The sequence below is a fragment of the Neomonachus schauinslandi genome, chromosome 11 (assembly GCF_002201575.2).
Source record: "Neomonachus schauinslandi chromosome 11, ASM220157v2, whole genome shotgun sequence".
Lineage (NCBI taxonomy): Eukaryota > Metazoa > Chordata > Mammalia > Carnivora > Phocidae > Neomonachus > Neomonachus schauinslandi.
This window is the reverse complement of record NC_058413.1, coordinates 91,556,227-91,581,713: the sequence shown is the minus strand read 5'-3', so window position 1 is coordinate 91,581,713 and position 25,487 is coordinate 91,556,227. Positions and strand designations below refer to the sequence as shown.

Here is a 25,487-nt window from a genome sequence, read left to right as displayed (position 1 = left end):
TTTTTCCCTGGCCTCCTCTTTTCCCTTTTTATCTATTATATTGTCTTCCAGGTCACTTATTCGTTCTTCTGCCTCACTTACCCTAGCTGTTAGATTATCTAGATTGGATTGGATCTCACTGATAGCATTTTTAAGTTCTGCCAATTCAGCTTTCATTTCTGCCCTTAGAGATTCTATGTTGCCATTAATTGATTTCTCCATTCTAGCCATTGTCTTCACAATTGCTAGCCTAAATTCCATCTCCGACATCTTGGTTATATCTGCATCCATTTGTAAATCTGCAGCATAAGTCATAATCTCTGAGTCTTTTCTATTTTGGGGGCTCCTCCTCCTAGTCATTCTGTTGGTGGGTGGTTGAGGGAATGTATAGAGTCCAAATTATTTACCAGAACCCAAACAAGATGCACCTGTTTTCTAGGGACCTTAGGATTGCTGGCCTCTTGTTCTCCCAGCCTGTCTTCTGCGGGAGGGGCCTGCCGCGCTGTTACTCAGGCAACCCTGTTTGGGTGGAGTTGCCCTGCGCTCCTGTGGTGGGGGATGGGCTCAATGGGAATCAGTTTTTGGGGCTTTTGTTCTCTGGCGGCTTTCCCTGGCGGCTTTCCGCGTCTCCTTCCGCGAGTCAGGGCAGAAGAGACCGTTTCCAACCCTCTGCCTCAGAGCAGAGAGACTGCAGTCTGTTCTTCAGTGAGCTCTCCAGGCCACATGGTCTCCATTTCTGTCTTTGCTGCTATAAACTGCAGCGTCCTGGGTTGTGCACCCCTCTGCAGCGCCCCCAGTCCTGCCTCCAGGTCTGGGCACGTCTCTGCCCTTTGTGCTTCTAAAACTGCCAGCTGCTCCCAGTTTGCAGGCATGACCCCACTGCTCCGGGTTCATCCTTTCCCTGCTGCTACCAGTATGCGAGTCTGTGCCCCGTCCGCAGCACGTGAGGCTGTCACTCACTGGTGGTGTAGGATCCCCACGGCCAGGCACCCTCCCGCTGCCATTTATCCTCTGATATCTGCCTACGGGATCACGGCTCCCCACTTCATACCTCAAAACCAACCACCTGTGCTATTCTGTTTGTAGAGATCCAGATCTTCTTACATCTCAGGCTGGTTTCATGGGTGCTCTGGTAGATATCCAGCTCAATTCCAGGGACCATTTGAAATAGGGTCCCCTACTCCTCCACCATCTTTCCTCCAAACTCCAAGAAACAGACTCTTAATTATACAGAACAAGCTGATGGTTACCAGAGGGGAGGAGAGTAGGGGGATGAGTGAAGTAGGTGATGGGGATTAAGAAGGGCACTTGTTGTAATGAACATAGGGTGATGTGATTTTCCACAACAAGATGCAACCCTAGTAAACATTTTTGGTGAGTTCTGTAAAAAGCATCAAAAAGTAATTTTCCAGAATCAGGGAAAACTCGAGATGGTCCCGCGTTCATTAGTGTTATCTGGATATCAAGACCTACCAAGACAGCATGAAATGTAAAGTCTATAGACTGATTTTACCACTGGATACAGATGTAAAAGTCCTAAAACTAATACTCACAAACTAAAACAACAGCATTAAAGTTTCATCCAGAAATTTTAGAATCTATTTATATTAAAAAATGTACATAAACTAATCTAACTACAAAATATTGATAATCTCAATAAAATAATGCAAACCCCAAAAAACTTCAAAATATTTAATAACCTAGTAATAAATTGATCTTCCCTCACAAAGAAAAATAAAAACCATAGATATTAAAATAAAAGAAAGAAGACAAATATTTTTGCTATCACCATTATCTAACATTTTTCTAGATTTATGGCTAAATTCAAATAAGCAAAATATACATGAATGTATTGTTTTAAAAACAAGTAAAGCATACTAGTAAGAGAATTGACAGATCCTTTAATGAAATCAAATCAAACGTTGAAACAAATCTTGATATATGTAGAAAAACTTAGTGTATGACAAAAAAGATATCACAAACCAATAGCAAAGATCTAATTTATACAATAAATAGAGTTTGGAAATTTAGCTTCTTAAAAAAATGTTACTGCTTCACCTAAGAAACTTCCAGACTCTCTATAGATCTAAATGGAAAATAAATAAAGGAACAAAACAGAATAAAATTTAGGTCATATAGGATGACTATTTCAATGGGAAAGGCTTCTCTAAACATAAAAAAAAAACCTATGAAATAATATTTAAAGATTTTTATTTATTTTTATTTTTTAATTTTTTTTATTTATTTGACAGAGAAAGACACAGCAAGAGAGGTAACACAAGCAAGGGGAGTGGGAGAGGGAGAAGCAGGCTTCCCATGGAGCAGGGAGCCCGATGTGGGGCTCGATCCCAGGACCCTGGGATCATGACCTGAGCCGAAGGCAGACTCCCAATGACTGAGCCACCCAGGCACCCCAGAAAAAAACTATGAAATAATATTTAAAAAACAAAAAAAGTGGTCTTGACCACTAAACAGTCAAGAACATAACAGTTGATATAAGTAATAAATATACATGTTAACATATATTAAAATGCATGCATACTACTTATGTATTCATATGCACATGCATATGAATATGAAAATGTGTGCTTATTTATATGTAAATACAGTTTCTCTTCTTAATAAATAACACAAAAATAATAAAAACAAAGTTTACAGAAACAAATAACACTTGGGAAGTCTGGGCAAGGAACAGAAAAGTTGTTAATATCAACCTGAAAGTCTTGGAAGAATTTTGAAAAGACAAGAAATATTTATCCTCAATAATAATTTAAAAATATATTAAAATTATATTTTAGGAAATTCTGCTGAATATAATGTAAAAATTGATAATATCTATTGGTAGTGAGAATGTGGTGTGATTGGGTCTCCCATAACTGAATTGGAGTAAATTTTCTGGAAATCAATATACAACAAGCATTCAGTAGACTGTGTATTTCTGAAGGATATATTCTAAGGTGTCAACACATTTGAGAATTTTGTGCAGTATACAATTTTCCTCATGAATATGTATAAATATGATCAAATATATAAAAGATCTTTTAAATCTTTAACAAGAGTTAATTGTGCAAAAAGCAGCTGGTAGAGGATAATAAAGTCAGATTGAGGTACAGGTTCCAGGTAGTTGTCTGAACTCTCACTTTCTCTGAACTTTTTCATTAGTTTATTTTTTTGCATTTAAGTCTTTGATCTATATAGTCATTTGGCTTATGGCTACAAAAGAGGATGCAAGAGAAAGATGGGAAAAGAGAATTTTGGAGACAAATCATTACAAATTTAATCTTTGAATTATGGGGCTGTGATGTGATATAGAAACATCTCCAAACTAGAGGGAGATCAGTTAATTGATCCTTGAATCATTGCCTTTCCCATGCTCTGGTCCTGTATGTGGTCCCCAGTGACTTTTGGCTTGGGAGAGCACCTGGCAGGTTTACCTCCTGCTCTGTCAATAATCCCTTTGCACTAAAACTAACAACTTCCACTCCCCAAAGCCTCTCAGGGGCCCAATGGAACCTTTGCAGTCTTACATATTTTGACCTGAATTTATATATCGATGATTACTATTGGGATATCCTAAATGGGAAGCACTGGGTAAGTGCACCACAGCTATTCTCATGTATTTCTTAGGCTTTTCTTCCTTCATTTGGAGATGTTCAAGCCTGAAATTACCCATTGGAGAAACATGGCACTGAGTTTAGTTCGTGACTCTGCTATCAGCTAGCACTGAGAACTCAGCAAGCGGCCTCAAAGCTGAATGACTTTGTGTTAAAACCTAAGACCATTTTTCCTGCTGTGGTCTTGTTCCACTTTCAGGGTGAGGGATAAGATTTAAAATTAGACTAACTAGTTCCTTTCTAAAAAGTAACACATGTTCACTTAAATAGAGTGATTGAACAAAAAGTATATGCATCTGTGATTCTCTCAGTCCGGGAGAATTCACAAACTTTAAATTGTTACTTAAACTGAATGTTCAAATACCACAGCTGGGCAGTAATAGGGCCTAAGCTTGATTCCCTCACTCCCTTGCTCATAAACTCAAAAACAGGAACTCTTTAATCTGACATTTACCTGAAGGTGAGGTCATAATCAGCCCTCTACCTACTTTTCCGATATTATCTCTTACCACGATTACTAGTTCAAGCTAGACATTTTCACTTTACCCAGACATTCTCTCCACTGTCATATCTCCACATATTTTCTTCATCTGTCTCTTACCTCTGAAATGTGTTATTTCTCTTCCACCCTATTTCTGACTGTTAAAAATCCTCCCCAAACTTCAACATACAGCTATCATTTATTTATATGCAAGTTAGTGCTACCTAGCTCCCTTCCAGCCGTTGAGCTAAAAGCTTCCTATACATTGTCTAATTTCACACTTAACTCAACCCTACAGGGTAAGTGTCATTATGCATATTTTACAATATAGAAAACTGCAAGGTAGGCATCATTGCCCGTATTATACAGATTAGACTCAGAACAAGTGAGAGACTTTGCCTGGGTGTTCACAGTTAATGGGTGCCAAAGCCAGTGTCTGCAGACGGTGCTGGGTACCTGCTATCTTCTCTGTCAAAGCTTGTTGGTACAGTGTTAGCAAATGTTAGAGTTACTGAGCACTTGCTAGGTGCTTGCTAGTAGAGATCCCCAAATGAATATAACACACTCCTGCCCTTGAGGTGTGACAGCTCCTCAGTCCTCCAAACAGAAGGAATATTTTCCTCCCAATAGTGCTAGATCTAGAATCTTTTAGGGACATTTATCACATTTTCAATTTATTCTAAATTTTTAATTTATTTTTTAAGTAAACTCTATGCCACACATGGGGCTCGAACTCATACCTCTGAGATCAAGAGTAGCATGATCTACTGAGTCAGCCAAGCGCCCCAAATTTATTCCTAATTTATATTTTAATCTTAATTCACAAAGTGATTATTTCCTTGCCTTTCCATCTAAAATAATATGCATAACTTTCACATTCTAATAAATAACTGGTGCATTATGTTTTAGCTGCTAGAACTCTCTGCTTCAAACAAAAAATTCTGAGAATAAATCATCACTGAATTGGAGGAAAGAGAAAATTCACACATGTATGCACAGACCTATAGGAAACAATGTGTGTTGAAGACTGACTATGCCAGTTAAAAATATGAAATCTACCTTTACATTTCCAGCTATAAGATCTATAGCAGTGAAGAGCCCATAAAATCTAAGGGAAGGTTTCAGATGTGATGAACCAGAGTAAAATCTTCCCCATCTTGGCCCATCTATAACAATACGTTTGCTTAAAATCATACAGTTTGGAAAAAAATCATACCTTCTTTAGGATATTTTTTTTTTTAAGATTTTATTTATTTATTTGACAGAGAGAGCAAGAGAGCACAAGCAGGGGGAAGAGTAGAGGGAGAGGGAGAAGCACGCTCCCCGCCAAGCAGGGAGCCCGATGCTGGGCTCCATCCCAGGACCCTGAGATCATGACCTGAGCCAAAGGCAGATGCTTAACCATCTGAGCCACCCAGGTGCCCCTCTTCTTTAGGATATTAATCATACCTTATTTAAGTTTGATATTCCTAGATCATCCTTAAAATGCCTCAGTGAGGCAAATAGGGCATATTTTTACCATTTGCATTTTACTGCAAGAAAACTAAAATTGAGAGAGGTTAACTTTCCCAAGATCACATATATATTTTAGTGCAAAACTTGAACTAGAATCCAGGCTCTTTGATATAGTTTCCACAAGAATATGGGCTTTTGTCAGGCTGTTCACAGGATCTTGGATTCAAACTAGTATATTCTCTGTTGGTCCAAACAGAACATCTTGTCTAATTCTTTAAGGTTTTGAGGCGATCTTACAAAATGTTTCATATCAGGAATAAGATTTTTTGAAGTTATTGCTTATGTTATAATTTCTTTTTTTTTTTTTAAGATTTTTATTTATTTATTTGACAGAAAGAGGGATGGCGAGAGCAGGAACACAAGCAGAGGGAGTGGGAGAGGGAGAATCAGGCTTCCTGCTGAGCAGGGAGCCCGATGTGAGGCTCCATCCCAGGACCCTGGGATCATGACCTGAGCTGAAGGCAGACGCTTAACAACTGAGCCACCCAGGCACCCTACATTATAATTTCTTAAATAACTATCGAATGTAAGGGAGACATTGATAGGGAATTCAAAAGTGGCACCAAATCATTGTAACATAATTAACCTCGAAGGTTATTGCTTGATTTTCTTTTTTTTTTTTTTTTTAAGATTTTATTTATTTATTTATTTGAGACAGAGAGAATGAGAGAGAGAGAGCACATGAGAGGGGGGAGGGTCAGAGGCAGAAGCAGGCTCCCTGCCGAGCAGGGAGCCCGATGCGGGACTCGATCCAGGGACTCCAGGATCATGACCTGAGCCGAAGGCAGTCGCTTAACCAACTGAGCCACCCAGGCGCCCTATTGTTTGATTTTCATCAATGTCATCAATGAAGGTCATTTGAAAGTCAAAATGGAGCTTTTTTCTTTTCTTTCTTTTTCTTTAAAAGTGCTGTTCAGTAGAACTTTCTGTGATGATAGAAATGTTCTATATCTATACTGTTCAGTATGGTAAACCCTAGCCACACAGAGCTATTGAGAGTGCTAGAAATATGGAAAAACTTAAAAACTGATCTTTCAATTTAATTTTAATTAATTTAATTTTAAATTGTCACATGTGGCCAAGGGTTACTGTATTGGGCAGCACAAATGTAGATTATTCTCATTGAAGCTGAAGTGGTTCAGGAAGATGGGAATTTGAGTAAACATTAAAAGTCTTCTCAGCTAATTTTTTTCCAGGTTTTCCCTATTTCCTGCATTTTTCTGGTGTTTCATTTTACTTTTTTATTATAATGTTTCTTTTAATTTTTCTTCAGGGGTCATTGATACACATTTATTACAAAAACATAAAATAGTACAGTTTTGTATAATGTAGGCACTCAGTTTGTTGGATGCAGTATTATCTTTAGACTCAGGCCACAAGGACTCTTGTTCCAAGGCAGTAGAAGCACCAAGGTGAAGTGCCCATGGGGTCCAGGTTACCCCTCCCCACCATGCTCTCAATGCTTAGAGCTTTGTCTAAATGGTCCTAATCCCACTTCCAGAGTCTTTTTGAGGACTGCATTCCCAAGGATGGTCTGTGACAGAAGTAAGCATATCCCCCATGCCTGAGGGATGGTCTGGGGGTGACTCCTCTTTGACTGGGTGGTGGGGCAAGAGACAGAGCTTGAATGTGCAAACTAGGGTGCACACATGCCCACAATGAGGGCCCCTCGTGGGCCAGATGGAGCCAGGGTGAAGACAAAGCAAGCGGGGTGGAGTTGCCTCTTCCCATCCTGTCACATTTCAGAGCAGAACTCCTATGTGACCAAATTTCCAAATTCAGACCTGGCTTTCTGGACCTTACAAAAGTGTTTTCAGTGAGTGAGCAAGAATATATTTCATTTAACAGTTTATTAGCTTGAGTTATAACTTTAAATGTTTAGGCATTTATTTGGGTCTCCATTTACTCTTGCCATGGCAGAGGGGTGGGCAAACGACCCCACGGGCCCTTCAATGCCTTGCCCCTGTGAAGGTAAGTGATCCTGGGCAAGAGTCCTTTCAGCCTGGATCTAAAGGTAATACTGCATCCAACAAACAGTGCCTACTTGATACAAAACGGTGCTCTCTATTATTTAGACCTACTGTCTAAATAGGTAATGTGATATCAGAGGTCAACTGAAGAGAACAACCCTAAAATAATTCCCAAGGTGCCAGTCACCAGTCAAAAATTTTACCTTCCCTTCTTTCCTACCCTCCTTCCTTGTCCCTCCCACCCTCCCTTCCTTTTTTCTTCCTTTAACAAATACTTGTTGATATTCTACTATGTGTCAAGCACCTTTAAGGTTCTGGGTTAGGAAGATCAATAAGGCACAGTCTCTGTCTTTGTGGTCTTACAGGCTGGTAGGAGAGACAGATGCTTAAGTAATGATCTCATATAGAATGAAGCTATGTGAAGATACTACGTGGTAATAGTTCATACATCAGTTTGGATTAGTAGTCACTGCAGTTATGAATTGTGTAGGCAGTTGGAGATGGGGATGTGGTGCATTTCAAATATACTGCTTCTACTTGACCTTTAGTCTGATTTGACTCTGTTTAAGCTAAGTTTATAGGGTTGAATATTTAGCCAAGAAAGGCTGTGCTTCCTGCGGTCAAGAAGTTGTGTATGAAGAAACTGGAATTCGGGGCACCTGGGTGGCTCAGTCAGTTAAGCGTCTGCCTTTGGCTAAGGTCATAATATCGGGGGCCCTGGGATCTAGCCCGCATTGGGCTCCCTGCTCAGTGGGGAGTCTGCTTCTCCCTCTCCTGCTCCCCCTGCTTGTCTGCTATCTCTCTCTCAAATCAATCAATCAATCAATATCTTAAAAAAAAAAGAAACTAAATTTTACTTGGCAGATATGTTGGGCAAAACCCTTCCATGAAAAAAAAAACCAAAAAACCCTTCCATGATATGCTCTCTTAGGAAGAGAGGAAAAGTTAGAAAATTGTAGCTATAATTTTTTCTTCTTACTACTTAGCTAACTGCCTGCAAATTTTTTATAGTACTCTCACTATTATTTTCTAAATATATTTAACATTTACATTTGAATTCTTAAATGAGAGAGTTAATTAAAAGATATAGTATATATATGTATATTAGTTAAAAGATATTTTTAAGTTTCTTAGTGGATGATTTGTTTTACCTACATTTTCACTACTAATTTCTAATAATATAAATTCTGTCATTGAGAATTCATTGAATTTTTTTCTGTGACATAATACATGGACAATTTGGGGGGAAAACACATAGGTATTTGAAAACAATATCGCTTTCTGTTTTGGGGAGTATACTGCTTTATATATTTATTAGTTTAAGCTGGTTATCTGTGTCATTCAAATTCTCTATAGCGGGACACCTGGGTGGCTCTGCTGGTTAAGCATCTGCCTTCGGCTCAGGTCATGATCCCAGGGTCCTGGAATCCAGCCCCACATTGGGTTCCCTGCTCAGTGGGGAGCCTGCTTCTCCCTCTCCCTCTGCCCCTCTCCTTCCCCCTGCTCATGCATGTTCTCTCTCTCTCTCTGTCTCTCAAAACAAATAAATGAAATCTTTAGGAAAAAAACCACAAATTCTCTATAGCATTACATATTTTTTTGTTTACATAATTTGGCAGTTTCTGACATCTGGACTTATTTGCTTTTTCCTGTAATTATAATAATTATAACATTTTACTTATATATTCTGGAAATCATATTGCTAGATGAATAAATCCCAAAGTGGTTTTTTTAAAGTATATTTTTAAAACGTTTCTCTCATAATGGTTTTAATTTATTTTTTATATTTTAGGATTTTCTCCATGAACAGTTATGTTGCTTGTGAACAGGGACAATTTTGATTTCTTTCCTTCCAATTTTTATGTCTTTCATTTTTTTGATACTGATAAGAAGGGCCATCATTTCTTTGTCCTTGACCTAGGTGAAAGTAGTCAAGATTTCACCATAGATTGTAGGTATCTTTTATAAGGTTGAGAATATGTCTTTCTATTCCTAATAATTATGAACAGATGTCAAATTTTGCCAAATGCTTTTTCCATATCAGTTGAAATGATCATATAATGTTTTCTTTTATTCTATTAATATGATAATTTACGTTGTCTGCTTTTTAAATGTTAAACCATCCTTACTTTTTTTTAAAGAATTTTATTTATTTATTTGAGAGAGAGAGTGCAGAGTGAGAGAAAGAGAAAGAGAGAGAGCTCGAGCCAGGGGGAGGGGCAGAAGCAGGCTCCCCACTGAGAAGGGAGCCCCATGCAGGGCTCCATGCTGGGCTCGTTCCCAGGATACTGGGATCATGACCTGAGCTTAAGGCAGACACTTAATAGACAGAGGCACCCAGGCACCTCACCTTTATTTTTCTGAAAGAAACCCTACTTTGTCATGATATCCTATTATGTATGTGATATAAATGTCACATAGATCAAGGATGCATATTATCAACATAACATCACTATTGATGTCACTGTAAAAGTGTTTTTCAGCTTTTCTCCATTTGGAACTATTTTTTTTCTCACTTTTCGTACCTTAGTAGTAGTGACTCACTGTAATTTACACTTAAGGAGTTTACCTCCTTGAGGATAAAGTATCTACCTAAATTATTTGGAATTCTTCTCCCAGGGAGGTGTCTCTATTCTCCCCCATTTATTTATTCAATCATATATTTATATCATGGATGTTTATTTTATGCCTTTGATTATAATCCAATGCTACTTTATTTTGTTGCACAAAATTGTTTCAGCTTTGGCCATTGAGAGCTTGTTTATTTGGCTCCTGTGTCCTTTTGAAATAACTCATCAACTTTTTTGAGTGCTTCCATAACAAGTCTTACTTGTGCTCCAGGCTCATCCTGCATATTCCTGCCCCAGTCCTAGAATCCGCTATTTCTCCAAGAAGTCATTGTTCCGTTTATTAGAGACTGAATTAGAAATCAAGGTCTGAGTGCTCTGTGTGCTTTTGCTACTGGGATGTCACGGCTTTCAGGTATTTTATGCGGACAGAGCAAGGAAATATATGAGTGTTTACTTACCCATGTGTATATTTCGATTTGTAACCATCTGTATCTTTATTAAGATAAACATGAGTTCCTACTGATAGCTCCAACTGTAGTCCATTACAACATGGGTCATTCTAACCTTTTTTTCTTGCTTATCTGTAAGCTTACACTCTAACAGTGAGAAACCTCGCTCTTACCATTGCCATTCACTTCCTCAATTGTTCAGTTCCTATATACATGTATAGTGCTACCAGAACTGTTGTCCTGTATCTCCATGGAAAACTACTCTATTTGTAATTTCCTAATGACAAATGATGTGTAGCATCTTTTCATATGCTTATTTGCCACCTGTATATCTTCTTTGGTGAGATATCTGTTCAGATCTTTTGCCCATTTCATTGGATTGCTTGCTTTCCTATTGTTGAGTTATAAGAGTTCCTTGTATATTTTGGGTTTGGATCTTTTACCAGATATATGTTTTGCAAATATTTTATCCGAGTTGCAACTTGTCTTTTGATTTTCTTCATGGTGTCTTTTGCAGAGCAGGAATCTTTAATTTTAAAAAAGTCCAATTTATCATTTTTTTCTTTTATGGATTATGCTTTTGCTGTTGCATGTAAAAACAGATCACCAAACCCAAAATTTATGTAAATTTCCTTCTTTTATTTTTTTGTAGAAATATTATAGCTTGAATTTTACATTTAGGGCTATGTTTCATTTTAAGTTAATTTTCATGGAAGATATAAAATCTGTGTACAATTTCTTTTTGCATATGGATGTCCAATTGTTCCAGCACCACTTGTTTCAAAGAAAATCTTTTCCCCACTGAATTTCCTTTGCTTCTTTGTCAAATATCAGTTGTCTGTATGTTTTTTTTCTTTTCCTGGACTAGCATATTCCATTGGTCTATGTTTCTATTTTTCTCTAATATCATGCTGCCTTGATTATGGTAACTTTTGACATCCCAGTAAGTATTGAGATCAGTTAGTGTGAGTCACCCAACATTGTTTTTCTTCAATATTGTGTTGGCTGTTCTAGGCTTTTTGCTTTTCATATACATTTTAGAATCAGCTTGTAAATATCTACAAAATAGCTTGCTGGAATGTTGGTTGACATTGTATTGTATCTATAGGTCAGAGTGCTGTGGGGCCACCGAGCAAAAGGTCAAGAAAGAAGTCCTGAAACATTTGCAGTGCAAAAAGGTGTTTTTATTAAAGCACAGGGACAGGACCAATGGGCAGAAAGAGCCGCACTGTGATTGTGAGGAATGATTGATTATATACTTTTAAGTTGGGAGGCGGGTAGAGATAAAGGAAGTTTCTAAAGTCATTTTCATATGTTAAAGAAGACTTACAGGATCCAGGAGGTCTGGCTATTGTCAAGCTAAGGTTATTTTTGCCTCTAGCAAGGCATTAACATTAAGATAGCCCTGAGTTCCTTCGGCATTGTCACACTCTGCATGTCTCTGGAATTTATCAAAGGGCTGCAAGTTGTAAGGAAATTTAATTTTATCTACATTTCTTTTGCCTTTGTTCTCTTCATCAAGAGTATTCCCAATTCCTCCCTCCCTGTAAGGATTCAATTTTGTACCCCCCCACCTCCTCCCAAATTCATATGTTAAAGTTCTAACCCCTAGTGTCCCAGGATGTGAGTGTATTTTAAGACAGCTCCTTTACAGAGGTAATCAAGCTAAAATGAAGTCATTGGATTGGCTCTATTGCAAAAGGACTGGTGTCCTTAGGGAAAATCTGAAGCACACATGTAGAGAATGGAGTGTGAAGATGAAGGCAGAGATGTGGGGGATGCTTCTACAAGCTAAGGAATGCCAAAGGTTGTCAGCAAACCACTGGAAGTGAGGTGAGAAGCAAGAAACAGCCTCACAGTTCTCAGAATGAACCAGTCCTGCCAACACCTTGATCTTGAGGCTTTACCATCCAGAACTGAGACAATACATTTTTTCTGTTTAGGCCACTTAATTTGGGGTGCTTTGTTTTGTAGCCTTGGCAAATGAATATACTCCCATCCCTTATGACATTGCTGTCATTCCATTTACTTACTCATAACTTTGTTTACTTATCCATACCCCAATACATTGTTATTTTTTTTTTAAGAATAAGAAAAATTTTAAGTTATTTTATCTTCATTTATTCTTTCTCCAACCCTCTTCCTTTTTTTTTTTAAGTCTATGCAAGTTTCTGATCGACATCATTTTCTTTTTCCCTAAAGAACTTCTTTTTAACATTTCTGGCCAGGTGGGTTTGCTAGCGAATTCTTTCAGCTGGTATTTGCCTGAGAAAGTCTTTATTTCTCTGTAATGCTTAAAGGACAGTTTTGCTGGATTTAGAATTCTAGGCTGGTGCTCTTTTTCTCTCTTTCAACACTTGTTTAAATATATCAATCAGTCCACTTATTTCTTGATTTCTTGGTTTCTGACAAGCCTTGCCCTCTAATTCTCATTTTTGCTCCTCTTTTGTTGAGAAATTTTTCCCTCTGACTTCTATCAAGATTTTTCTCCTTAACTTTGGTTTTCTGTTGTTGACTATGATGTGCCTGATGTGGGAATTAAAGGCAGAAGAGAAATTATTAAATTTCCTTACTATCTATAGCCCACCAACAAGTCTTTGAAACCGGCAAGTGACATTCCTTTAGGGACTCAGCTGCCTCGATGTTAATACTTTGCTAAGGGCAAAAGGCAATCTTAGCCTGACCCCCAGGATCCTGTAAGTCCACGTTAACATATAAAAATTCTTTTGGAACTTCCTTTATCTCTAATTCTCCCAAGATACATGTTGGCAATCACCCCCAAGCATATGACCCACCATACACCTGAAGGGTCTCATGACTAATGGTGCCAGGAGAGTATCTTTCTTCACTCTTCACCGTGGAGATGGAGCCCACAAAAGTGTAGGGTTTCCCTAAGACTGTAGCTCCCAGGAGCTTCCCACTATCATACTAGTCCACATTCAGCCTCCAGCAATTTGTCAAAATTGCTATTGAAGTGCTCCTACCAGTGTTTGCCTTCAGTTGGCTCTGCACCAGCTAAGCAGATCTTTGCTATGAATCTGTGTTGCTTCCCTTGTCTCTCCAGGTTTTGAGGGAGTGTTTTGCTCTGTAACCTCTGTTCTCTGATGGCTCCAAGAAAAGTCATTGCCTTTCGTTTTATTTAGCTTCTTCTTGCTTCAAGGGTAAGAGTATTGATTTCCAAGTTCTTCACATGTTTAAGCTGAAACTGGAAATCCCAACTTTGTGTATTTGAAACATTTCATTAAAATTAAGATAAAATAAGTATGTAGAGATTAATAAAGAAAATCAGGGAAGCATGGGGTGAGCATGGCAAATTCAAGGAACTTCTGGTAGGTCGGTATGCTAGATCATAGTGTATGTGTGAGGGGGCTATGTATAAAATGATGAAACTGGAGGGGTGGGCAGGTGTCATAAGGTGAAGGTCCTATGCAGAGTGTGACATGTTAGATCACTTGTGTCTTATTTTTTAAACCTTAGTATTTAATGTAGTGCTTAGTAAATAAAAGATGCTTAATAAATGCATATTGAATGAAGAAAGAACAAAGGAGGGAAAATATAGTTGAAAAATCATACTAAAAATTAAGTGTGGAATGATACTTCACATTTCTCTTAAGGAGTATGAAGAGATTCATTCTAGAATTCTTACAAATAGCTAGCTTTCTCAGTATCTTTTAAAAATACTTAAATATATAAAAATGCCCTTTTTATTTTAAGGTTTTCAGATGTTGAGGCAACTTTGCATTTAGATAGTGATTTTTTTTTTACCTTCAGTTAATATTTATGGCCTTCTCTTGCTGCTTCTCATACGAATAAGAAATTATTCTTTGGATGATATCCCCAAAATTAACAGTGACATGAAAACTTCTCAGAGGTGGTTCAATATTCTAGTTGCCCCTCCCAATATTTCCCCCAGGGACTCTAGTTTCTCTGGGTTTCCCAGAGCCACTGGATAGGAAGCTCCTTCTTCTGCATGTTTTCTTATCTAACTTCAGAAAAACACTGGTTCACGACCCTTATATATCTAAATATTTGGCTGGTGGGAATTCTTTGGGTTTTCTAAATAAAGGCCACCTATAGCTATAAAATATTAGACTATGGGAGACCTTGCAGGCATTTTGGCTAGGGTGCATCATGGAGGAGGGAAGTGAGACATAGAGAATTTTGGAAGATTGGTCCTGTTTATGCAGCTGGCTACTAGCAGAAGTGAGATTCACTCCCAGGGTAGGAGTTTTTTCTCTGCGTATCACTTCTCAAGTTTTGAGGGCTGATTATTCTTGATTTTCATGAACTACAAATAGTATCAGTGTTACCATGAGTTTTAGGCTCCTAGAGTTTGATTACACCAGTATATGATGTTCAAATGCTTGGTTTCCTATAGAACTGCTTACAACATTCATCTGATAGTAAATGAGACAGGGGAGAATTCCCCAGAGAGGGCTGAGGAAATTATTCCAGAGAAGCTTGTGGATCCCATGATGAATGTGTCCATTTTCCTCCCAGGTTCACTTACCAGGTCATACCAAGCAGATGAATCCAGCAAATCATTCCCACGTGACAGGCTTTGTCCTTCTGGGGCTCTCTCAGGTATGGGAGCTCCGGTTCCTCTTCTTCATTGTCTTCTCTGTTGTGTATCTTTTGACTGTAATGGGAAATCTCCTTATTGTTGCCATAGTGACCTCTGACCCTCGCCTTCACACAACCATGTACTTTCTCTTAGGCAATCTTTCTTTCCTAGACTTTTGCTACTCTACCATCACAGCACCTAGGATGCTGGTTGACTTGCTCTCAGGCAACCCCATCATTTCCTTTGGCAGCTGCCTGACTCAGCTCTTCTTCTTCCACTTCACTGGAGGCATCAAGATCTTCCTGCTGACTGTGATGGCATGTGACCGCTATGTGGCCATCTCCCAGCCCTTGCGCTACACGCTTATTATGAACAGGACCGTCTGTGGGCTCCTCATGGTAGCCTCCTGGGTGGGGGGCTTCATCCACTCCATTGTACAGGTGGGACTAACTATCCAGCTGCCATTCTGTGGGCCTGACAAGCTGGACAACTTTTACTGTGATGTGCCTCAGCTGATCAAATTGGCCTGCACAGATACCTTTGTCTTAGAGCTTTTGATGGTGTCTAATAATGGCCTGGTGACTTTGATGTGTTTTCTGGTGCTCCTGGGATCCTACACGGCACTGTTATTCATGCTCCGAGGCCACTCATGGGAAGGCCGCAGCAAAGCCCTATCCACCTGTGCCTCCCATATTGCTGTAGTGACCTTAATCTTTGTGCCTTGTGTCTACATCTATGCAAGGCCATTTCGGACACTCCCTATGGACAAGGTAGTCTCTGTGCTGTACACAATGGTCACTCCCATGCTGAATCCTGCCATCTATACCCTGAGAAACAAGGAAGTGATCATGGCCATGAAAAAGCTGTGGAGGAGACAAAAAGACCTTCTGGGTCCCCTGGAGCACTGACCCCCTGATTAGCAGAGGCAGAGCCTGAGAATCCGAGAGCTGCTCAAGAAGACCTACAAAGTAGCTAAAACTACTTGCTTCTCTATTATTCTCAACCTCAGTCAAGTACTGGGGACCTGAACTTTTAACACAGTTAGGAAATGGAATGAGTATCCTAGAACTTCTCCCAAGTGCCTCCTAGAGAAAGAGTCTCAGGTGTTATGCAGAAATGGTGTTTGGCTCAGATGGCACTTGCCCATATGATGATGTTGGCCCTGCTGAGACAGTTCCAGCTGCATGGAGGTGGTACATCTGGTGTTTCTTTTCTGATATTTCTTCTTGGACACAAAATATATCAGAGGAACTCAAAACAATTATAAACTTCCTAGAGACAGGCAGGATCTGGAGGTTAACATAAATGTGGGATACTGAGTTCTGATTTTGGAAGGCTGATTGAATTTAATGTCAATGAAGAGAAAGGGAATTGTCTTGGGAAAATTACTTCCTACTAGTAGTTTCTTAAGGTATTCACCATCATCATGATCTAAATAATATTTGTTAAGACCTTACTATTTGACAGGCATTGTATCAAGTGATTTACATTTACTATTTATTTTAATTCTCTCAACATTCTTAGGAGGTAAGTATCATCTTCATTTTAAAGACGAATCTGTGGCAGCTGAGAGACATTGAATAATTTATTTATGTCTCTAGAGCTTGTTTCTGGAATCCAGCCCAGGTCTGTTTAACCCTGGAACCCAAGTTCTGGATAATATCTAAAACTCTTTGTAGCTACTAAGGGTCACTATGTCTTAGTGAGTTTGTGCCAGTTAAATTGGCATCATGGGTAGAGATAAACTATTCTAACTTGGTCTTGGTCTACTGTAGTTGGGAGAGTGAAAGGGACTGGATTTTGGAATGCGAGGACATGGAGTAAGAGATCATTTGTTGACAGCTGAACCCAATGAAAAATGCAGAATTGGGTTATAAGGTGGAAGGGTAGATTATCCTCCAGTCCCTAAATAAGGAGTGGTACAAGATAATACATAAGAACCCCTAGAAGCTCTACTCAATTTAAGAGGGAATGGAGAAACAGTCATGGTCTTTTCTTACATTGTCTCTCTATTCTCCCCTCACATCTTAACTCCCTGATCCATATTCCTGCGTCTCCTACCACCAAGTTAACCATTTGGCTTCTTACCTTTATCATAGGACCTGCACCTTTTTATCTTCACTCCCATACCTGAGAATCAATTTTAAAATAAAGCAATGTTTTGTTTATATATGTTGAATGTTATTTAATCATTTGGTGATACCTACCCTGGATGTGGGAAGGGAAGAGGATGATATTTAACAAACGTCTTTGCAAACTTAGCATTAAGTCATCACCCATCACTTATATCTTAGTAAGTAAAATAGTATAAGTGAAGTTCCTTTCCACAATGATAGCCAGCTGAGAGCGAATGTTTAGTACACAGGGCCTAGAGCATGGGTCAAACTTGAAAGAGGAAAGGCATAGGTCTAGGGAAAAGGGAGGTGGAAGGTTGGAAGAGGAGATAGGACAGCATAGAGCAAACACATAAGCTATTTAAAAAGAGTATCTTTTAGTGGAAAGATAATTTTGGAATTGGAAAGCTCAGGTCAGAGTTCTCTTTCTATGCAGTTTGGTTTAGTAGCAAGAGTTTAATTCTCCTGCCACTATACTTTGGACCTGTAGCAGGGTCAAATCTTGATTTATACAAGTCATATGCACAAATACACTGAAGAGGACATATAGGTGCAAAGAAAATGCAGCTTCTTTATTTTTCAATAACCAAAATGATTTTCCTTATAAGCGTCATCTTGCTGGATAGTAGGGGAAAAGAGCTAAAATTTAGGCAGGTCTAGTACACTTACTTCTATGCGTAAAAATGCACATAGTCCCCTTAAGTAGGTGGTCATTCTCTTCAGAAAATAATGCAGTCACCCTTCGGATTCTGCCCTCCCCCTCTTTCCAACTTAGTCCCTTTGCCAGCCTGGCTCCTTCATAGGCTGTGAGATCTCTGCGGGCAGGATCAAGTCTGCTTCCAAACTACATATTGTTCATTTTTCTCAGCCTCCCCTGCCAATTGTAAAGTCATAACTAATCCATCTAGGCCACGCTGTGACTTCATATTTGATCCTCTAAAATCCACTTGTCTCCCTCTAACCAGTTGTCCCCACAACCGCTGATTGATTTTTTTCAAAAATACGATTTGATCACTTCCTCGCTTAAAACCCTTCAAAGGCTTTTCATTGCCTTTACAAAGGAAGAAAAATCCACATAAACCTTATCGATAGGGTCCTGTCTGAACTGACCTCAGCCCACCTCTCCACTTCCAGTCCTCTTGTACATTTGTTTCTCTTCATCCCTCTTGTCTTACTCTGGGTCCTGGCAAACATTACTCACTCTCTCTGGAATTGTCTGGATAACTGCAGCTCAGCCTGAGGCCACAGTTTAAAGCTCATCTCCTCAGAGGTGTGTTCCCTGGACTTTCATCCAAATTATTTTTCCTTATTAGCCCCTTTAACAAAACTCAACTCTTTTCTCAAAAACATTGATCACAGATTGCAATTACATACTAAGGTGTGTATTTAGGTTTTCTTGTTTGTTTGTCTGTTTGGGTTTTGTTTTTTTTCTTTCTTTCTTTTTTTTTTTTTTTTTTTGCCAGCCATCCCAACTATACTATAAATTGTATAAAAGTGAGAGCTATGTCTACTTTGTTTACTACCATATACTGAAGGTCTAGCTCCAGAGCCTAGATTCCAGAGCAGGAACAGAGCGGCCTCAGGTGCAGAATTGAGGGGACATTCACTCCCAGGTTTGTGCATGGCCTGACCCTGAACTTGCGTGACCACTGGGGCATGTGTGTCTTTAAAATTTGTGCCCTACATGTCTTTCTTGGCCCAAGATGTCACCCTAGTCTCATCCCTGCCTAGCTCAGTGCCTTACACATATTGGTATTTAATAATATTTTTTTTTAAAAAGATTTTATTTATTTATTCAAGAGAGAGAGATCCCATGAGAGAAAGCACGAGCAGGGTGAGGGTAGAAGGAGAAGCAGGCTCCCCACTGAGCAGGGAGCCCCATGCAGGACTTGATCCCAGGACCCTGGGATCATGACCTGAGCTGAAGGCAGACGCTTAACGACTGAGCCACCCAGGCACCCCTAATAATATTTCTTAAAGGAATAATGGAATGATTGTCCTTGTATTTAGACTTGAGAATTTGGGATGTCCAAATATTTTGTTGGTCACAGCATTCTTCCTTTATGTGATTCCTATAGGAGCTGCTAGTCACATAAAGAGCAATAGCAAGTGAAGGAACCATTTATTACCATAACCAAAATGTAATTTTCTGTATACAGGTTCTGTTTAATCTTGTTTGTAATACTCAGTCTAGGTGGAAGGCCGCAGAAACCCTCTTACTCCCCTCTAAGCTCCTGATCTGAATCTCCATGTTTCAGCATCCTCTGCTTGGCTTCATCATACAGGATTCTGAAGCAGGAATAAGTGTGCTTGAACACACATGTAAGGAAGAAGACAAGCGGTCTCCCTGCATGAAGGCCACATGCTTACTTGCCCCAAAGGAAATGCGTCCTAACCAGAATCCTGAAACTTGGCCAGTTGGATCAGCCTTCTCTGGGGGAAGGCATCAGGAAGATAGGAGGGAGGAAAATGAAGGCTCACTCCTTATTTTATATTGTATATTTATGGAGACTTTTTTTTAAAGATTTTATTTATTTTAGAGAGAGAGAGAGAGTGTGCACATGTGCAGGAGGGGCAGAGGAGAGAGAGAATCCTGAGTGGACTCCGTGCAGAGCCTGACTCGGGGCTCGATCCTACCACCTGGAGATCATGACCTGAGCTGAAACCAAGAGTCAGATGCGTAACTGACTGAGCCACCGAGGTGTCCCATATGGAGACTATTTTTTAATTGTCTGAGAAAAGTGTAGGGTGTTGCTTGAGTGATTTAAACTTCAAATACATTTTTTAAAAATTGCATACATTAATCTCCTCATCTAATATTTCCTTCCTATGACCTTCATAGTCTCTCACAGCCATGGTTCTGTGCCACCTCAGGGCATGTCTCAGCACCTGCTTCACCTTCTCATTGTGGAGACTGAAGATGAACGGGTTCAGGAGGGGTGTGATGATACAGCTCAGGACTGAGGCACCTTTGTTGAGCAGTGTGTACTGAGCATCTGACATATGGATGTAGAGAAAAATGGAGCTGCTGTAGACAATGATGACAACAGTAAGATGTGAGGTACAAGTGGAGAATGCCTTCTTTCGCTCAGCAGCTGTGGGGGCCCTGGAAACAGTGGCAAGAATGCAGGCATAGGAAACTGAGGTCAATGCCAGTGAGCCCAGGAACACAGAGGTGGAGAGCACGAAAGCCACCAGCTCCAGGAGGTGGGTGTCTCCACAAGAGAGCCTCAGCAAAGGCCAAATGTCACAGAAAAAGTGGTCAATACCACTGGGGCCAAAGAAAGGTAGACAGGCCATGAGGATGGTGGGGCAAAGGACCCAGAGGAATCCAGCTAGCCAGGAGGCCAAAACGAGTTGGGAACAGACACGACCACTCATCAGAGTCTCATAGTGGAGTGGTCGGCAGATTGCCAGATAACGATCCAGAGACATGACAGCTAAGAGGAAGAAGTCGGTGGTGCCTAGGAGGAAGTAGAGGTAGGACTGGAGGATGCAGCTGGCAAATGAGATGGAGTGATCCCCTGTGAGAATGATAACGAGCATCTTGGGAACCACAACAGATACGAGCAACATCTCCAGGAAGGACAGGTGCCTCAGGAAGAAGTACATCTGTGTGTGCAAGTGTCGGTTGGTCCAGCTGAGTCCAATAATGAGCAGGTGGCCTATGGCTGTTACAACGTAGGTCACCATCAACCCCAAGAACAACAGGGACTGCAGGATGTAGCTTCTGGGGAAACCCAGAAGGACAAACCCCGTCACCCACGTCCAATTTTCAGGACTCATCTCCAATGACCTGGAGGAGAAATGAAATGAAACTTTGTAACTGGATCTATAGCCACAAATCATCATTTAACCAATAATAAAATTATGAGAACCTAGTGTTTCCCTACATTCTGAGACTATATTAATCTTTCTGCTTATAGGTGACTTACAGAAAAAGACGCAAATTATGATAGCAAGCTGTATACCAATAATAACATGGATGATATTGAACACTAATTATGTATTAGGAAATTTGGATGCAATATCTCCTCTCACAGTGGCTCTTAAAGTTAGATATAACTGTTCTCATTTTTTTAAAAGATTTTATTTATTTATTTGTCAGAGAGAGAGAGAGCACAAGCAGGGGGAGTGGCAGAGGGAGAGGGAGAAGCAGGCTCTCCACTGAGCAAGGAGCCCAATGTGGAACACGATCCCAAGACCCTGGGATCATGACCTGAGCTGAACCAGACACTTAACCAACTGTGCCACCCAGGCATCCCCTTAATCCCATAGATAAAGAAAAGATGACTGACAACTCTCAGTGTTTTGTGGTCCTTCTGTGTCCTGGCTTAACATAAAATAATAATGAAAATCAGGGTTTTCAGTATCTTTATTTTTTTTAAAGATTTTATTTATTTATTTGAGAGAGAGAATGAGAGAGAGCACATGAGAGGGGGGAGGGTCAGAAGGAGAAGCAGACTCCCTGCTGAGCAGGGAGCCCAATGTGGGACTCAATCCAGGGACTCCAGGATCATGACCTGAGCCGAAGGCAGTCACTTAACCAACTGAGCCACCCAGGCGCACTTTCAGTATCTTTAGAGATTTTATTTTCCTTAACCAGCCTCAGAGTCACAGGGGATGAAACTGTGCAGAGCCCCAGTCTTGTTTGGTTATTTTGTTGTTGTTGTTCTTACCAAGACTTCCTTCTGTGGGTTACAGGAAATCCCTCTTCCTGGTGTAACATTGACTAGCTTCCCCTCATCCTCAGCTCTCCCAACATGTTTGTGGCATAAGATGAGGAGGGAGAGGGAACCTTACCAAAGGAGACAGGCTGGAGCAGCTCACCTCTTCAACTATTGCCTTCATTTGGAGATATGTTCATCTTGTCCTTGGAACTTTCGACATCTTGTGAAATTTACCCAGAAGTTTTGAAGGGTTGGGGTTCAGTAGACATCTTGGTTCTAGGATCCTTGTCTCACATCCAGCAGCAAATACTCAGAGTTTCATAGCTTTTGCCTGTCAATTTCATTGCCTGAAAATACATTCTAAGACAGAAAGAATGCAAGTTACCATCAAGTTACTTTCTTTAATTGATGAGGAATGAAGTGTTCAGAACTTTGGCAAAGTTTAATCCAGCATCATCTATTACTCCAGACTTCCAGCATTAGAGATGAAGAACAAAAATATTTTCTCAATTCTGTCTGAAGAAGCCTTAAGAAAAATTATCAGCCAAGGCAGAGAATCTTGGTTCCAAGGCTGAAAGAAAGAGACACTCAGGCTAAGTTCTGGTTATGTCAATAAGGAATAAATCCTGGGATTAAGTAGCTAGCTATCTAATAATAAAGCTTTATTCTGGAGGAGGAGCAAGATGGTGGAGGAGTAGGAGACCTAAATTTCGTCTGGTCCAAGGAATTCAGCTAGATAGGTATCAAACCATTCTGAACACCTACAAATTCAACAGGAGATTGAAGAAAAGAATAGCAGCAACTCTCTGAACAGAAAAGCAACCACTTTCTGGAAGTCATATTCCATCCCTTCAACGTATTTACCCTTATTTTGTACATATATAAGTTTTTCTTTCTTTAAAATTTTGGAAGGCACTTTCTTCTAACAGACCAAAATACGCCCAAAATCTAGTGTGTGGCACTGATTTCTTCACTAGGCTGATCATATTTGATCATATTTGTTTGTTTGTTTGTTTCTTTCCCTTTCTTCCCCCCCACCCCAAGTTACAGGTCTCTTCCAATTTGCTTAGAGTATATTTTTCTGGGGTCGTTATTACCCTGTTAGCATTTTGTTCTCTCATTCACCTATTGTCCTCTGGACAAAATGACAAGATGGAAAAAATCACCTCAAAAAAAAGAACAAGAGGCAGTACCAACTGCCAGGGACCTAGTCAATACGGACATTAGTAAGATGTTGGAACTAGAGTTCAGAATGACGATTATAAAGATACTAGCTGGGCTTGAAAAAAGCATGGAAGATACTAGAGAATCCCTTGCTCGAGAAATAAAAGAACTAAAATCTAACCAAGGGGAAATCAAAAAGGCTATTAATGAGGTGAGATAAAAAATGGGGACGCTAACTGCTAGGATAAATGAGGCAGAAGAGAGAATCAGTGATATAGAAGCCCAAATGATGGAGAATAAGGAAGCTGAGAGAAAGAGATAAACAACTACTGGATCATGAGGGCAGAATTCGAGAGATAGGTGATACCATAAGATGAAACAATATTAGAATAATTGGGATCCCAGAAGAAGAAGAAAGAGAGAGAGGGGCAGAAGGTATATTGGAGGAAATTATAGCAGAGAACTTCCCTAATTTGGGGAAGGAAACAGGCATCAAAATCCAGGAGGCACAGAGAACCTCCCTCAAAATCAATAAAAATAGGTCAACACCCTGAAATCTAATAGTAAAACTTACGAGTCTCAGAGACAAAGAGAAAATCCTGAAAGCAGCTCGGAAGAAGAGATATGTAACCTACAATGGTAGAAACATTAGATTGGCAACAGACCTATCCTCAGAGACCTGGAAGGCCAGAAAGGACTGGAATGATAGATTCAGAGCACTAAATGAGAATAACTGCAGCCAAGAATACTATATCCAGCTAGGCTGTCACTGAAAATAGAAGGAGAGATAAAAAGCTTCCAGGACAAAAAAAACTAAAAGAATTTTGAAACATCAAACCAGCCCTACAAGAAATCTTGAAAGGGGTCCTCTAAGCAAAGAGAGAGCCTAAAAGCAACATAGACCAGAAAGGACAATATACAGTAACAGTCACTTTACAGGCAACACAATGGCACTAAATTCATATGTCTCAATAGTTACCCTGAATGTAAATGGGCTAAATGCCCCAATCAAAAGACACAGGGTATCAGATTGGATAAGAAAACAAGACCCATCGATATGCTGACCGCAAGAGACTCATTTTAGACACAAAAACACTTCCAAATTGAAAGTTCAGGGGTGGAAAACCATTTACCATGCTAATGGACACCAAAAGAAAGCTGAGGTGGCAATCCCTTTATCAGACAAATTAGATTTTAAACCAAAGAGTATAGTAAGAGATGAAGGACATTATATCCTACTTAAAGGGTCTATCCAACAAGAAGATCTAACAATTGTAAATATCTATGCCCCTAACATGGGAGCAGCCAATTATATAACCCAATTAATAACAAAATCAAAGGAACACATCGACAACAATACAATCATAGTAGGGGATTTTAACACCCCCCTCACTGAAATGGACAGATCATCTAAGCAAAAGATCAACAAGGAAATAAAGACTTTAAATGACACACTGGACCAAATGGACTTCACAGACATATTCAGAACATTCCATCCCAAAGCAACAGAATACACATTCTTCTCTAGTGCCCATGGAACATTCTCCAGAATCGATCACATCCTAGGTCATAAATCAGGTCTCAACTGGTACCAAAAGATTGGGATTGTTCCCTGCCTATTTTCAGACCACAATGCTTTGAAACTAGAACTCAATCACAACAGAAAAGTCGGAAAGAACTCAAATACATGGAGGCTAAAGAGCATGCTACTAAAGAATGAATGGGTCAACCAGGATATTAAAGAAGAATTAAAAAAATTCATGGAAACCAATGAAAATGAAAACACAGCTGTTCAAAATCTTTGGGATGCAGCAAAGGCAGTCCTAAGAGGAAAGTATATAGCAATACAAGCCTTTCTCAAGAAACAAGAAGGGTCTCAAATACATAACCTAACCCTACACCTAAAGGAGCTGGAGAAAGAACAGAATAAAGCTAAACCCAGCAGGAGAAGAGAAATAATAAAGATCAGAGCAGAAATCAATGAAATATAAACCAAAAGAACAGGAGAACAGATCAACAAAATTAGGAGCTAGTTCTATGAAAGAATTAACAAGATTGATAAACCCCTGGCCAGACTCATCAAAAAGAAAAGGGAAAGGACACAACTAAATAAAATCATGAATAAAAGAGGAGAGATACAACCAACACCAAAGAAATACAAACAACTGTAAAAACATATTATGAGCAACTATATGCCAGCCAATTAGATAATCTGGAAGAAATGGATGCATTCTTAGAGATGTAGAAACTACCAAAACTGAACCAGGAAGAAATAGAAAACCTGAGCAGACCCATAACCACTAAGGAAATTGAAGCAGTCATCAAAAATCTCCCAACAAACAAGAGCCCAGGCCAGATGGCTTCCCAGGGGAATTCTACCAAACATTGAAAGAAGAA

The 25,487-nt window shown here is 39.6% G+C and overlaps 2 protein-coding genes across 2 annotated transcripts; one reads left to right on the top strand and one right to left on the bottom strand.

The window, feature by feature from the left end:
• The first annotated feature begins 15,105 nt into the window (after positions 1-15,105).
• LOC110586320 (olfactory receptor 4D5) lies at positions 15,106-16,050 on the top strand. Its single transcript, XM_021696522.1, has one exon. The coding sequence runs from the start codon at positions 15,106-15,108 to the stop codon at positions 16,048-16,050; it is 945 nt and encodes a 314-aa protein (XP_021552197.1).
• A 3,990-nt stretch (positions 16,051-20,040) lies between these two features.
• LOC110586427 (olfactory receptor 6T1) lies at positions 20,041-21,042 on the bottom strand. The gene has a single exon (XM_021696631.1). It carries the CDS (start codon positions 21,040-21,042, stop codon positions 20,041-20,043), a length of 1,002 nt encoding a protein of 333 aa, XP_021552306.1.
• Positions 21,043-25,487: the final 4,445 nt, after the last annotated feature.

Coding starts and splice junctions, on each gene's coding strand:
- LOC110586320 (XM_021696522.1), top strand. CDS start 15,106: ATGAATCCAGCAAATCATTCCCACGTGACAGGCTTTGTCCTTCTGGGG.
- LOC110586427 (XM_021696631.1), bottom strand. CDS start 21,042: ATGAGTCCTGAAAATTGGACGTGGGTGACGGGGTTTGTCCTTCTGGGT.